Raw genomic sequence first — 14,510 nt, forward strand, 5'->3', positions numbered from 1 at the left:
GTCATTTTATGTAAGAACATTAAAATTCAGTTTGTTTTCCTTTTATATATTTTGAACACATTCATATTCATCCTTGTTTATTTTTATTAATTTATGTGTACATTTGTATAGTCTAATAAATTCCATTGTTTGAACAATTATTTGCATGCTAAGCAACCATAGATGCCATAAGAGATAGCCAAGAAAAATTTTGATTTAAGAGTGCTTCCAAAGCTAAATTATAATAATAAATATGGAAATAATCATACTTTAAAATTTGAATGTATTGAACCAAATGAAACATTTTTCAGGGTATCCCATGAAGACAGTAACACTGAACATTTGATTGACCTATTCTCAGGCACAGAAAACTCAATAACCCTCACCCACCAAGCCTGGGATTGAAATTAAATAGCAAAAATAAAAGTTTGAATAATATTACAACTAGAAATTTGCAGAGGGAAAATAAGATGTGAGTGATAGAATGCATCCAAAAGCAATGTTAAGTAGTCTGAGACATAGTGTATTTTCAAAATAAGTAAGAAACAACAACAGCAGAATGGCAGATAGCTATGAAAAGGAGAAAAAGAGATATATATGAGGATGCAAATGAATGATGACAGATAAAAGGTGATTAAATATCAGGAAATATTAAATTTGTTGAGACTCAGAAGAGTAAACTGAAATAAGTAATATAGTAAGCAGCAGAATAGTGGAAAGTGAAAGCCATAAAGATTAGATTGAAAACTGTAGTAGGAATAAACAGTAGAGGGACTCTTTGCACAGCACACGAGTTGCTTTTGAACTTTATTTAGTACTTAGTAATTTTTATATGTAAAAATGTACATAGGTAGTTGTTTAATATTTGAAAAAGATGACAGCAGAAGTGTTTTGGGGTGTTTTAGAGGTGAGAGGGGCACCAGGGAAAGGGATCCAGCATTGACCATGGCTGCTATATCACCAACAGGGCCCGGGAAGAGCTGTATAGATTCTCCTGGGAACTGCCTAGGATTCCTAGAAAAACACTGTGTAGAAACCAAAGCATGGAACTGGTATGGTTTTAAAGTGCCATAGCAGACAAGATTGTGCATTGTTCTTTATGTCCATGAGCAAGCTAAAGTACATGACTTGTAAATCCTGTTTGCTTACATTTTCTTGAACAAGTATTCAAGATTGTGTGTAGTTTCAGTACTAAACTGAAAGCCAGGATCTTAGGTTGAAATTCTAATACTCTTTGACTTTACTTTTTTCAGTAGAGTAAAACGAAAATCCTTTGAACCTGGGGCTGGGAACATAGCTCTGTGGTAGCATGCCAGTCTAGCATGCATGAGACTCTGGGTTCAATAGTCATCACCCCAAAACAAACACATGAACAAATAAATAAACTGAATCAGATTATTTACCATGTAGAGATTGAAAGTGGGCTCACAACTCGTGAAAATCCAGAGAATAAGAAAATATGAAGACATGAAAGTACTTAGTAATTCCAGGTTATAATATAAATGCATAGCATTTACATAATGCACCCAAAGCCTTGTTGGGATATTCATGAAGTTAGATTTTGATCCTGTCACTGATTTACTGGATTGCTTGGATTACAGGAAATGAATTACCCTAAACCTCAAGATGCCTAATGATTAAATTATGATATTCCTTGTATCTTGCATGAAAATACAGCCAGTCATACTATCAGAGCAAGCCTTTCCAATTGGTCAGTCCACTCGTGATCAAATTCTAGTTCCTAATTTTAGTTGCAAATTCTAATTCATAGGATTAGAGCTGAATTTTTTGATAGATTTCTTTATAAATTCTACTACAATATCTATCAAAGTAAATGGCACTTGTAATATAGACTGAAACCTCCTTTCTTGACTTCAGATCAACTGTAGTAATTTATCTTCTAATACTTTTACTTTTTACAAACAACAGAAATACTTAAACTATAATAGTGCATAAAATTTGTGCTAAAACCTGCCTTTTATTAATTGCTGCATATGACCTCATGATAGCAGGTTTATATATTCTCATTTAATTCTTTCCATATTATATATTAACAGTTAATGCAAATATGATAATTTAGCCTAGGTCATCTGGCTACTAAGTGATAATATTAGGATTTGAACTTAGCAAAGTTTGCCTCTTCTCCATCTTAATGTCAATTCTATCCTTGTCTTGTCCACTTGAATACAGACTTGTGTCCCTTATGTGGGCTTTGGTTTTTCCAAGCATATATAATATTTCTAATACATGTCATAATTAGATTGCTTAGATTCTTTCTGCAATTTCAAGAGGCACAATAAATAAAAATAAAATAGTCATATCTAGGTTTCAGTAAATTATCTGCATTTAATTATGCTTCATGATTTCCCAAATATTGTACAAAATAGATATAAATGCTATTAAGATAATTTTACAAGAGCCTATTAATGTTTTAACAAAAATTATTTATATTACAATGAACTTCCACTAAAATAAGTACTTTTAGATTATCCAATACTGTGGGCTCATAACAAATTTAAAAATTAAAACTAGTAAGTAAAATCCAAAACCAAAAATTTTTATAGAGCTAAATGCTTCTTAAGCTAGCTGTATAAACTGAGGAGAAATATGAGTGTTAGTTAGCCAGAAAAGGAAAGTTACAAGAATTTGGAACTCATTCTTGCTTTTCTGTGTGAATACAAAAACAGGGATCCCCTGTTGTAGGGGATTTTAAAAATAAATCAGAAAAAGTCACCCAAGTTTGTTCCAGAAACCAGTCATGTCAAGAGTGAGCAAAATATATTGGACAGGAATAGTGCAGAGTCATATTTTGATGTTGCCTCATTGTACTTGTGACAACTGGAGGGTGCAGGAAGGCAGGGGAAGTTGTGTGTATCTCTGCCTCTGCTCCTTTTCCTCAGGCAGTCTTGGTCTAATGGGTTTCAGAATTGCTTTGCTTTTGCTCTGTAGCTACACAGCTTGCCAGATTCACTACACTACTCAGATATCCTAACAGTGACTTTCCCAAAAACTCAACTTCTATTTTCAAAAATGATTCAAGATAATCCTAAAGTTGTGATTAAAAATGAAACCAAATACAAAAGCATAAACACATAACAATTTTTAGTTGTCAACAAATGTTGCCCAATCCAAGAATAGAGGTGAGCACATAGCTCAAGCAGAAGATAATTTAAATGTTTCTTCAATGAATACTCAAAAATTCCAAAAGCGTGTTATTATATTTTTCAGGCAACAGAAAAAAAGTATAGAGAAATATTTGGATTTATCATACTTAAAAGTATCTACCATAGGGATTTGTCACATTACCACAGAAGGCGATATATTACCTTATTTTAATCAAATTTCCCTTTAATTCAAATTGACTTTTTAATATAGGACTTTTCATTCAGATCATCTTCACTCAATACATAGGCTTTGAGTATAAACACAAAAATTAATTAATTGAATACTTTTATTCTTTATATTAGATTGCTAATATATCAATGATTCAGTGATTTTTTTAAAAATTTTATAGGATGTAATACAAAGTCAACAATTTTAAACTATGCTAATATTTTGTGGTTTTCTTTTTCTTTTTCTTTTTAGTCTGTTCCCAGTACTCTAGAGGAGTATTTGCCATTTTTGGACTCTATGATAAGAGGTCAGTACATACTTTGACCTCGTTCTGCAGCGCCTTACACATCTCCCTCATCACACCAAGTTTCCCAACTGAGGGGGAGAGCCAGTTTGTGCTGCAGCTGAGACCTTCGTTGCGAGGAGCACTTCTGAGTCTGCTGGATCACTACGAATGGAGCTGTTTTGTCTTCCTGTATGACACAGACAGGGGTAAGTCCTGATACCTTAACTCCCTCAGGGAAATTCACTTTTATTATGAAATGACCTTGCATCGCTTCTGTGATTTAGCAAGATGTTTTGATGCTAAACTTTGCTAAAAGCAGAAAATAGTTGATGTGTATTATCAGAATTTTTACCTGAACTCTAGGGAGAAACTTCTAACTAAAATGAAAAATATCCTTACAATTACACAAAGTTACTCATGAGCAAACCATGCTTTGTAAATGTATTAAAATTAAGATAACTATGTGGATAGGAAAAATCATCTAAGGTGCTTTTTTTCTATGATCACACAATAACCAACACAGAATACTTTGTGACCTCTAGTCACTAAAATATGTGGATGTTTTTATGCATATACCAAACAGCAATTCTACCAGCCAGGCTTCCTATTATTCAGTTTGGTTCTGAAACTATCTACCTGAAAATACATCAAATTTAACAGGTTGAGACTTCAGGCCCCACAAAATAGCTTCACTTCAGATACCAACTACAGGCTCTATGTTATTTTACCTGTGCTTCGGACTGACAGCGAAATATCAGGTTTCCCATGACCCCATCTTGGGTTGATTTAATTTGCCAGGAAAACACAGAACTCCACTAATCATTTTACCTGTGTTACACACTTACTTTAAAGGATATTACAAAGAATACAAATAGTCAAGTTGAAGAGACACCGGGTCAAGGGGCTTCCATGACCTCTCTGGGCATACCTTCTCAGGAACTTCCATATGCTGAGCTATCCATAGTTCTCCATACCCCTTTTTTTTAGGTTTCCATGGAAACATTATTACTGAGTCATGATTTTGTGTTGGAGAGACAAGGTGAAAAACTAACATACTACCCTTTTGACAATCCATACATTTTTGTACAATATCTGATAGTCTGACTCACTTGCAGGTGTTTTCATATTTTTTTTCAGTTTTATTTATTATTGATTGACTAGAATCATAGTAAAATGTTATACTTCAAAATGAACATTAGGGATTAGCTTTTGTATTTAGTCCTTTTCCTGTAGACTTAAAAGATTCGAGAAGATGAGAAGTTATAATAAATGTTGAAACAGGCAACATTTTGAGAACATCATTCAATAGAATTGTCTATTAAATGTGTAAAGACAATAAATCCCTTCTTTTCCCTTGTACAAAATAATAAACAAGCAAAATGAATCTTTTGCATGTATTATCTGCCTTCAAAAAACTCAAAGTATAATTTCTTTTACTCAGAGATGAAACTCATTGAATGAATTCATATTTATTCCTAAAATTTAGGTATTTAATTAGATGGAAACCATATGTCATTTAAGATGTCACACCAATGATAATCCTAGCATATTTCTGTATTAGCATTCTTAGTAAATTTTTCTTTCAGAAACAAGCTCAGAAAACTTAATGTCATCATTATATTTTTTTGTTAAGTTTGCAGCCTATTCTTACTTCTCTCCTGGATATAGAGGAAACTAACTGTCCATGCCACATACCATTATTTTCCAGTAGTTAACAATCTTTAAGATCTTAGGAAATACATTGTACAAGAGAGTATATTTCACTTTGAGTTAAATTACTAAATCTCTGCTTGCTTAATATTTTTCTATTAGAAAATAACATAGTGAACATGCAAGTTATATCTTTTCTTTCCCAAAAATGTCCTTCTTCAATAACTATTATATTGTATTCTTCCAGTAGTTATTTTATTATATTATACTTCAACCTTTTATATCTGGCATAGTAACCCTCTGATAAGCATGAGATAAACATAAAATGAATGAATGAATGAATGAACTGAAGTGCTTAACAATAGGTATCGACAATTTTAGGGTATTAATAAAAAATATATATAATTCATTTTTTATTAATCTTGCTATACTTTAATGAATCAAGTTAATAGAGAGCCAAAATTTTTTAAAAAGCTGAAAGAATGTTGTATGAATTAAATACAATTTTCTCATCATGAAAAATGTTGATTATAATGTTGATCGAGATAATAATCTTATTTCAAATTAAACTTTAATGTTTAGAAAACATGGAGTTTTTAATAGTTTTCCTGATAATGCAAAACCTTGAATATTTCTTGAAATTTAATTAAGATAATGTCATTTTTCTCAAGTATAAAAGGACATTTATTTAAATATATATAATATGAGCAGTGGCCACTTTCTTACATGAAATAGATATTTTCAATGAGAATATATATTTTTACTTGTGTCTACTTGTCTAGAATCTTGAATGCTTATGATATGTTTTGGCCCATTTCTAATAGCTATGTACAAGGTATATATGATTAAGGGAGAGATGACGAGAAACAATCCTAATATTTTCAAATTCTAATGCTCAGTGTTGCCATTTTTCAAAACTCTTATGATGGCCAGCAATTTTAATAGAATCTGTAATGGCTAACAATTACCTATTTTGCTTAATCCTGGTTTCCTTTAATGCTTTATTCTCAATGGTTTAGGTGAATTAATACTTTTGAAACTCATGGTGTTACTTCAGGACTTGCTAAATATTTTGTATCCAATATCTTGTATATTGTAACATTATATAAATTGTTTCTAGCAGAGGGACATTTGCCAAAGCATATAGCAGAAAATTTCCTTTGACTTGTTTTGGCTTGTTTACTTTGGTTTGTTTTGTTTCTTGTTAGGATTGGTTTTACAAAAATATACTCTATGAATTGCATAAGGTGTTTTCAGAAACCTAGGAAAAGATGTCCTGGATGGAATAAAGTCTACATGCTGCTATTCTAGTGGAAAGACAGTGCAAGAACTTACGGGGGGATGGACAGAGGAGTATGCTTGTTTGAAAAGGGAGACGTTTCTTATTTTATTTTTACTTTTTGTGTTTTACTGCATACATGTTTTTATTTCTAAGCTTCTTTAAATTCTTTTGGAATAAGTCAAGATCTAAGTAACTTAAATAGAGCAAATGAAGAGCAAGGGCATGAAATACCTTTAAGTGAGATTTATTTTTTTCTCCAATAAATAAGTCTGTATAAATCACTCGAGAACCCTCCTGTTTGTCTTTACTTCAGTTATCTTCTCCATTTTCTTCTCATATTGTCAGATTTTTTCTTTTTTCTTTTTCCCCTGCTCTCCTCCTTCCCTGGGAACATAGTATACCAGGTGCATAAGCAACATGATTTCAGGCATACCAAGAATCTGATTCCTTCTCTTTTCTGTTACCAGATATGATGATGTCATGATGAATTTCATACATCATCTTCACTGGGCTAAGGAATGCCCTGATAATGAATAAAACATCATTTCTGGGTATGTCTCTGAGGAACTGTCCAGAAGAGATCAGCATCTTGATTGGTAGACTTGAAGTAAAGATCACCCTTATCCATGTGAGTGGGCATCATCCAATCCACTGAGAGCCCAAGTACAACAAAAAGGTCCAGGAAGGGCCATCTTCTCTCCCTGCTTGAGCTGGGACTTTAGCACTCCTGGTTCTCAGGTTTCCTGACTGACCCCATGACTCACACCATTCATTCCCTGATTCTCAGGCCTGAGGGCTTGAACCGAAACTTATGCCATTGACTCTCTTGGTTCTCAGGACTTCAGGCTTGGATTTAGACTATATCATTGGGCCTCCAGCTTGCACAGAGTAGAACATGATACTTCTTGGACTCCATAATCATATGAGCTTATCCCTCATAATAAATGTGTGTGTGTGTGTGTGTGTGTGTGTGTGTGTGTCCTAATGGTTCTGTTCTCTGGAGAGTTCTGATTAATAAGATGCCTAAGAACATCTTGAACTTTAATTCATAAATAATATAGAGGGGGATGACAGAGCAGATAACACAAAGGAATATAACATACTGGTATCAATTCAGACAAGTTAAGTTACTTATATATGCTCCTTTGAAATCCCTTTCAGATAGGAGTGGAATAGGGGAGATGGAGTTAGCCATATTCCTCCTGCCATCTGGCTTTTAGTGTTCAATGTCTGCAGCACAGTTTGTAGCCAGCATTTTTTCTGTTATTCTTTCCACCTCCAATTCCTGTTTACAACAATTGCTAATAATCCATCAATAGACATCTGTCATTGATCATGCCACTTAAATTTCCTCTGACCCAATTTTCTTATAAAAAATAAAATTAGAAGTGATGGTAAAAGAATATTGACATATAAAGCCAAGACAATTGAGAACCTTTCACATTCTCAACTGTTATTGTTCAAGAACAAATAACTTATCCTTAATACTTGATAATATTAAACCCTGTTTTCCTAGTCCAGAAAAAGTAAGCTTATTTCCCAATCCAGAAAAAGAAAAATTCTGTAACTCTCACTAGTATGAAGAGGACTCTCTTTCTTCTCCCATGAAACCACAGGCTATTAGCCATGTTATAGTAAACCCATCAGGATTTAGACTTTTTATAACTTATATTTGCTTACAGACTTCTATTACATTCATGACTAGTCTGACAAGTTGAATGTTTAATTACTGCCAATTACCAAGTATGAGGATAATCCATTCCATCAGGAGGGAGACAACACTAAACTCTATCTTCTGATACTGGCGGTTCCTGGTAGGCAAGTGGGAGAGCAAAGAAAGATACAGATGTAAAGACAGCAATGAAGCTTCTTATGGAGATTCTCACTTGTAATTGAGAAAAAAATAGTAATCAGAAACAGGCAAGGCAGGCCTGACTGCCTTCACAGCACCTCCTGTGGATCACTGCATTGCTTATCCCTGCCTTCATTAACCTCCCTTCCACAGATTTTTACCACTTCAGGTTAAGAAGAGGAGCAATGGACTGCCAGGTGAATGGATGGGATAGAGACACATCAGCTGGTGTCCTCATAAAGAGGGTGTGTTTGATCCTTTTTTCTTGGCCAGAGGAGGCAAAGGAAAAGGGAGGTACATGCTTCCCTGTCCCCTGCTACTGTCCCTGGTTACAGAGCAAAGCGTTCTAGAGTGGATACTGCAATTCAACCTGAAGGAGTGCTGAAATCTAACAAGGACTGCCAAACAAGGGGATTGAGCAAAGAATAATGATAAGATGCTATAAAAAGGGTAGTTAAAGGAAGAAAGAGCAGGGAAAGTAGCAGCAAAATGAGCCATGTGTTGACAGAATAGAGAAATTCTGGAGATGGAGTAGAGGTACAGGCAGCCTTCCAAAGTTATTGAAAGGGTTGAAGAGGCCCAAATAGGATGGCACAAAAAATAAGTATGCAATCCTCCATGGATGCTCATGCTGGGTAAGTTCAGTTGTCATGACTTAACAGGTGCCAGATGCACCCTTTTGACTGACAGACCTCCAGAGTGGCTGCTCTTTCTTTCCTGTTTTTTCCCACTGTCAGTATTCAGTCACACTGCATAAGAGATAAGAGCAGATCTGGATAAGGCCTGCAGAGGACCTACTCACTGGAAAGATGATTCTGTCCTCACTCATAGAATTTCAAAATTACAACAATCAAATTAACAAAATAAGTGTATAGGATTACAATGGAGTTCTGATTTTATTCTCATTTAGGCTATTTTAATGCTTTTTTTGAAATATTATATTTGTATAAATATTTTTCACTTGGCTAGAGCCTGAGCACATGGACCTTGTAATTAAGTTACTTAGCCACATCTGGATTCTAAGGAGTGGGATCATGTTGCTTAAGAATCCTTTAGGTCAAGGGAAGTGGGTGTAAGGCTTAGCAACTTTGTTAGTGGAAAAGGACAGAGCCACATAGGCTTGCTCTCTGGTTCTGTGTTTCAAATGACCCATGAATTCCTAAAGTAGTAAGTTTGCGGATGACTCATGCTTCCCTGACAAGGTTTTTATTTAAAAATGTTTCTGAAGATCTGAAGATATGGATAAAAAAGATCTTCCTTTTAGAACTGTGATTGAACGCATTGCTTCAATATAAATTAGATTGATTGCCTTGGTGAATTTTTCTTTCTATTATAAAAATGAAACAAATGTGTACAAATGGTAATGCATAATCAGATTTAAAATATCTACAGAGGAAAGCCTATGTTAGAGATAAGGTTTGCTCAACAGTGTGCTTTATAAATGTTATTGTAACAGGCATGATAGCAGGGCTATGGAAAGATATAACTTACTATTTGTTGCAAGGAAACAGAGTTCTTCAATGCAATATATAATAAATTCCCTGTGATTGAAGCTATGACAGACTTGTCAACCTTTTACATGTCCAAACAGAGTAGAAATTTTCTATTTTGAATGCCCATGTAGAAATTTTTAGTTCTATAGCAGAGTGTTGTCAGGGTTAGGACAGTCATAAGACTACAATTAAATACATAGATTCAAATACCAAATGTACCATTTATTATATGTTTGACCTTGGGAAATTCCATAACATCACAAGATTTCAGTTTTCCAGTCTGAAAAAATAATATTAGTTATCAAATCCACTGACCACTATGAGTTGTATACAAAGTACTTACAAAGTTCCTGGCATAAACACTATATAAGTTACAACTATTATTCTTTTGTTATTATCATCATTAGTCTTATACTACTATAATAATTTGTGCTTAAACTCCAAAAATATTTATCATTTTAGTGTTCTTAATCATGAATCAAAGGCATTTAGTTAATATTTTATGAGACTTGGACCTTTAAAAACCATGCATGAACATTGATTATAAAGGTTAAAATGATAAAGAAAAAAAACCAGGGCATAAATTTTGGTTATTTATTCTCCTTCTTTGTAGACTTCCCTTTCTCTGACTACTCCTTCTAATTCTGGGTTCTGTCCTCACCCACTTTGCCTCCTCTGTAAACTTCTTAAATATAAAATACATATGTCACATTCTTAAGTAGAATCATTTCATGACTTTTCATTATCCTCCACATAAAGTTCACATTTCTTTAAAGATATTCCATAATCTGCCTCCTGATTGTGTCTCCCACCTCATCACATAGCCCAGATCCCCTGACACTCCAAGCCCCAGTGAAAATAGACTTTTTACAGATTTTGAGCACACTGTGTTCTCTCTCTTCCTTTCACATCATTGAAAATGCCATTCGTGCAACCTCAAACATTTTTGCACACCTTTTGCCCTGCATAACTCCTATTCAACCCATGATCTGAGCATAACTTCCCTCAAGAAGTCTTTTCCCACATATTTATCTTCAAGTGAGTGAAACTCCCTCCTGTGTACTTCCACAGCGTTGGTACTTTGTTTCATTCTATGCCTTCACATAGGATTCTTTAAGGTTTCAATACGGAACTCTGTCTTACTTATCATGTTTTACTGAACAAGAATAGCACCCCTGAATATTGCCATATCCAATCAATATGAAGGAATAAATCACATGGTCTCAATTCCACTTGGGCAGCAATGATTTCAAAGTCTATTTTTAGAACTCAGCCCTCTCCCCTGGGCCAGACTCAGATAAATAGAAACTATTGGATGTCCCATTTGTATCTCAAAACAATATTCCAAGAGTCAGTCAACCACCTGCCCCCTTAAACTTGCTGCTTTGAGCACATTCTGTATCCTCCAGGGTGGCACTCTGCCATACATGCTAGAAAGGCATGTCTTTATTCCTTTTTTCCTTCCTTGTGCATGCATAATTATATCCAACCAATCATCAGCCCTGCCAAATGTTTATCTCCTAAAAATAACCTAAATGCTTCCTCTATTCTCCATTCTAATTACAGCTACCATTGCTCAGGCCCTCTTCAGTCTCCTGCATAAACTGACTATTCTCCTTGGTTTCCGTACTGCCTCAGCTCCATCTTGCTTGACTTGGCAGGATGAGCTACCAGCTAATATGTTGTCTAGGAATGCTGCTCCATAGTGGCCTATAGTTTTTATATATCATAATGTATTTGCAAACTGTGTAGTGATTATATTGTCCTTATAGAATATTTCTGAATGGAGCATATATTCGTTTTCTGCATGAGTTTGTACGAATGTTTACATTAACTTTTCCTCAACATTTTAGTAGAATGCGACTTACACATTTGGGCATGAAGCCTGTATTGGCTTTCTCCCCAGTACTTTCATTTCTTTCATGATTTTAAGGCTATGAATTTTTTTTCTTTCCTTTCTATGTCACATTTGTTAAAATAGATAAAATGCATTGGTATGAATTAATCAATGGATTCCGGCCAGAAAATGTGATCTCTGTGACCATAATTCTTTGAAACTTTTTGGGAATTTCTTCATGTCTCAACATATGGTCAAATTTTAAAATATTTCATGAGGGATTAAGAATAATATTTGTTTTCTAATTTTTTACTACAAGATTCTGTATAATCATTATATGTTTGTTCGAATTGCCTACATCTTTATTACATTTCTGACTATTTGGTTGAATTGAGAAAGGTCCGTGGAAATCTTCCATCTTGATCATAGATTTGTCAATTTCTTGATGTAGATCTACAAATTCATTACTGTGTATGTGATATATTTTAACACAAAATACTTTGGAATTTTTAGTATCTTCCTGGTAAACAGTTTTAGATTATATAGTGAGCCCTCCACTTTGCAATACCTTTTGTCTGAGGTCTACATTTTTTCAATGGTAACATAGCTTCTCAAGCTTTCTTTTGGTTCCTATTTTCCAAATATCTCTTTTGCCATCTTTCCTTCTTCAACATTCACACTACCATTATGCTCTGGGTACTATGTGTATTATATATTTAGTTCTCCCAAAGCTTAAAGGTAAATAGAAGTATTAGCCTTTTGAATTACTAAGATAATTAAGATTTAGAGAGTTTACATAATTGGCCCAAATCCATGTAGTGGTGAATAACAGAACTGGACCTTCTCTATCAATCAACTAACTCTTTGTCCAGTATATTTTACTACGTTCCAAGAAGTCGACATCATGTTCATTGTACCTTATTTAATGAGGGAGTATGATCTGTTCCAAGGTCCATGAACTTTCTGCAAAGGGTCAGGAAGTAGTCATTTTAGGCTTTGCAGACCATATGGTTTCTGTCACAACTATTGAACTCTGATGTTATAGTGAAAAGCAACACAATACACAAATGCAAGCTGAGGGTGATGGTACATGCCCAAATCTCAACTAAATGGGAGAATCACAAGATTGAGACCAGCCTCGAAATTTTTTAAAAGGAGTGGGAGTGGACAGAGATTAGCTCTGTGGTACAGTGCTTACCTATATAAGGCTCTGGGTTCAATCTCCAGTACCATAAAAATTAAAAACAAAAAATTTACACACAAACACACACACACACACACACACACACACACACAAATGAATATGCTTGTTTTGTTTGATTTTGTTTGTTTGTTTGTTTGTTTGTTGTTGTTCTAGGGATTGAACCCAGGGCACTTGAATACTGAGGCCCATTCCCAGACTCCTCCCTTTTTTTTTTTTTTTAAATTTTGGGACAGGGTCTCACTAAGTTGCTTAAGGCCTCATTAAGTTGCTGAGACTGACTTTGAACTTTCTATCCTCCTGTGTCTACTTCCCAAGTCTCTGGGATTACAGATGTGCACCACTGTACCCAGCTATGCTTGGGTTTAAAAAAGAAATCTATTTGCACACATTGAAATCTGAATTTCCAATAATTTTCATGTTTCATGAAACTTGATTTTTCTTTTGCCCCCTCTCCAAACATAATAATGTAAAAAACATTCATATTACACAAAGATAGACAGTGGTTCAGATTTACTTGGCTCAAGGAAAATATTTTCAGTATGCATGTAAATTTTTATTAAACAAGCTATACTCTATAAATGTTGTGGTGTTTAATAAGATTAACCTATGTTAAATAAAAAATTCACTAATGTTTTAGACACAATTCCATAATTATAAGAAGGAAGGGGGTGTTACCCACATGGGTGACCATCCACATATGTTCCCTTTATATCTCTTACTCATATTCCTTCAGGAACCCTTAATATTTAAACCCTGTAAATTGATAAATTCTTGTTTGGAATCAGGGTAATAAATTTTATTGCAATTATTGTTAGTGATTTTTGCCTCTAATAAGTCAATAATTAGAACATTTTTCTGATCCTTCAGAACATTAGCCAAATCTCTATCCTATATTGTACTCATTTATTTTGGAATAGGTACCTGTCACAGATGCTATGAGCATTTGTTACCACACAGCTCAACTGTGTACTACATCCTAACAATTTATAGAATAGCAAACCAAATGGCATAAAGAATATTTAAGATCCATGTCAGGGAAGTGATTGCTGAATTAGATTTGGGGATCATTTTTCAGTGCTTGGTATTCTACTAATTTGAGTTAAGGCACAAATACAACATAAAAAGAGGACATAGTAAATATCAGATTCAAAATAATAGAAGATCATAATGATCTTTGTGAGAAAACAAAAGGGTCTAAAGAAATCAAATTTTCTAAAAGAAATGGGGGTGAGAAGAGAGAGCACTCCAGTTAACACAGACTATTGCTTGGAGGTTAAAAAAAAAAAAGTTCACTGAGTTGTGCAAATGGGAAGAAGTCTGGTTTGATTAAAATCTGTGGCACATAGGGTTTATAGAAGGTGGAAGCTGAAGCTGGCGATGTGATCATGATGACATTTCACTACCATTCCACTGGGTTATGTGTTGCTCCTATTCCACTGAGTGTTTATTAAAGTTTCTTTTGAAAACTCATAAGCAAGTCTGTAATGTAGCTAGGATCCTTCAGTCACATCAGAATAGAAAAGATCTGTTGAACTGATAACGATGTCCAGACAACTTTTTTGTTTTGTTTTGTTTTTTCCTTTATGTGACATGT

At 34.2% G+C, this 14,510-nt stretch overlaps 1 protein-coding gene across 7 annotated transcripts in view; it reads left to right on the forward strand.

The window, feature by feature from the left end:
* The window catches only part of Gria4 (glutamate ionotropic receptor AMPA type subunit 4), a 348,446-nt gene that overhangs the window by 129,473 nt on the left and 204,463 nt on the right, over positions 1-14,510 (forward strand). For all 7 annotated transcript variants that reach the window (XM_047515811.1, XM_047515810.1, XM_047515815.1 and 4 more), the window contains exon 4: positions 3,565-3,804. In XM_047515811.1, the coding sequence (XP_047371767.1) occupies positions 3,565-3,804 (240 nt within the window). The remainder of the gene's footprint in view (positions 1-3,564; positions 3,805-14,510) is intronic.

This window comes from Sciurus carolinensis, chromosome 11 (genome assembly GCF_902686445.1).
Source record: "Sciurus carolinensis chromosome 11, mSciCar1.2, whole genome shotgun sequence".
Lineage (NCBI taxonomy): Eukaryota > Metazoa > Chordata > Mammalia > Rodentia > Sciuridae > Sciurus > Sciurus carolinensis.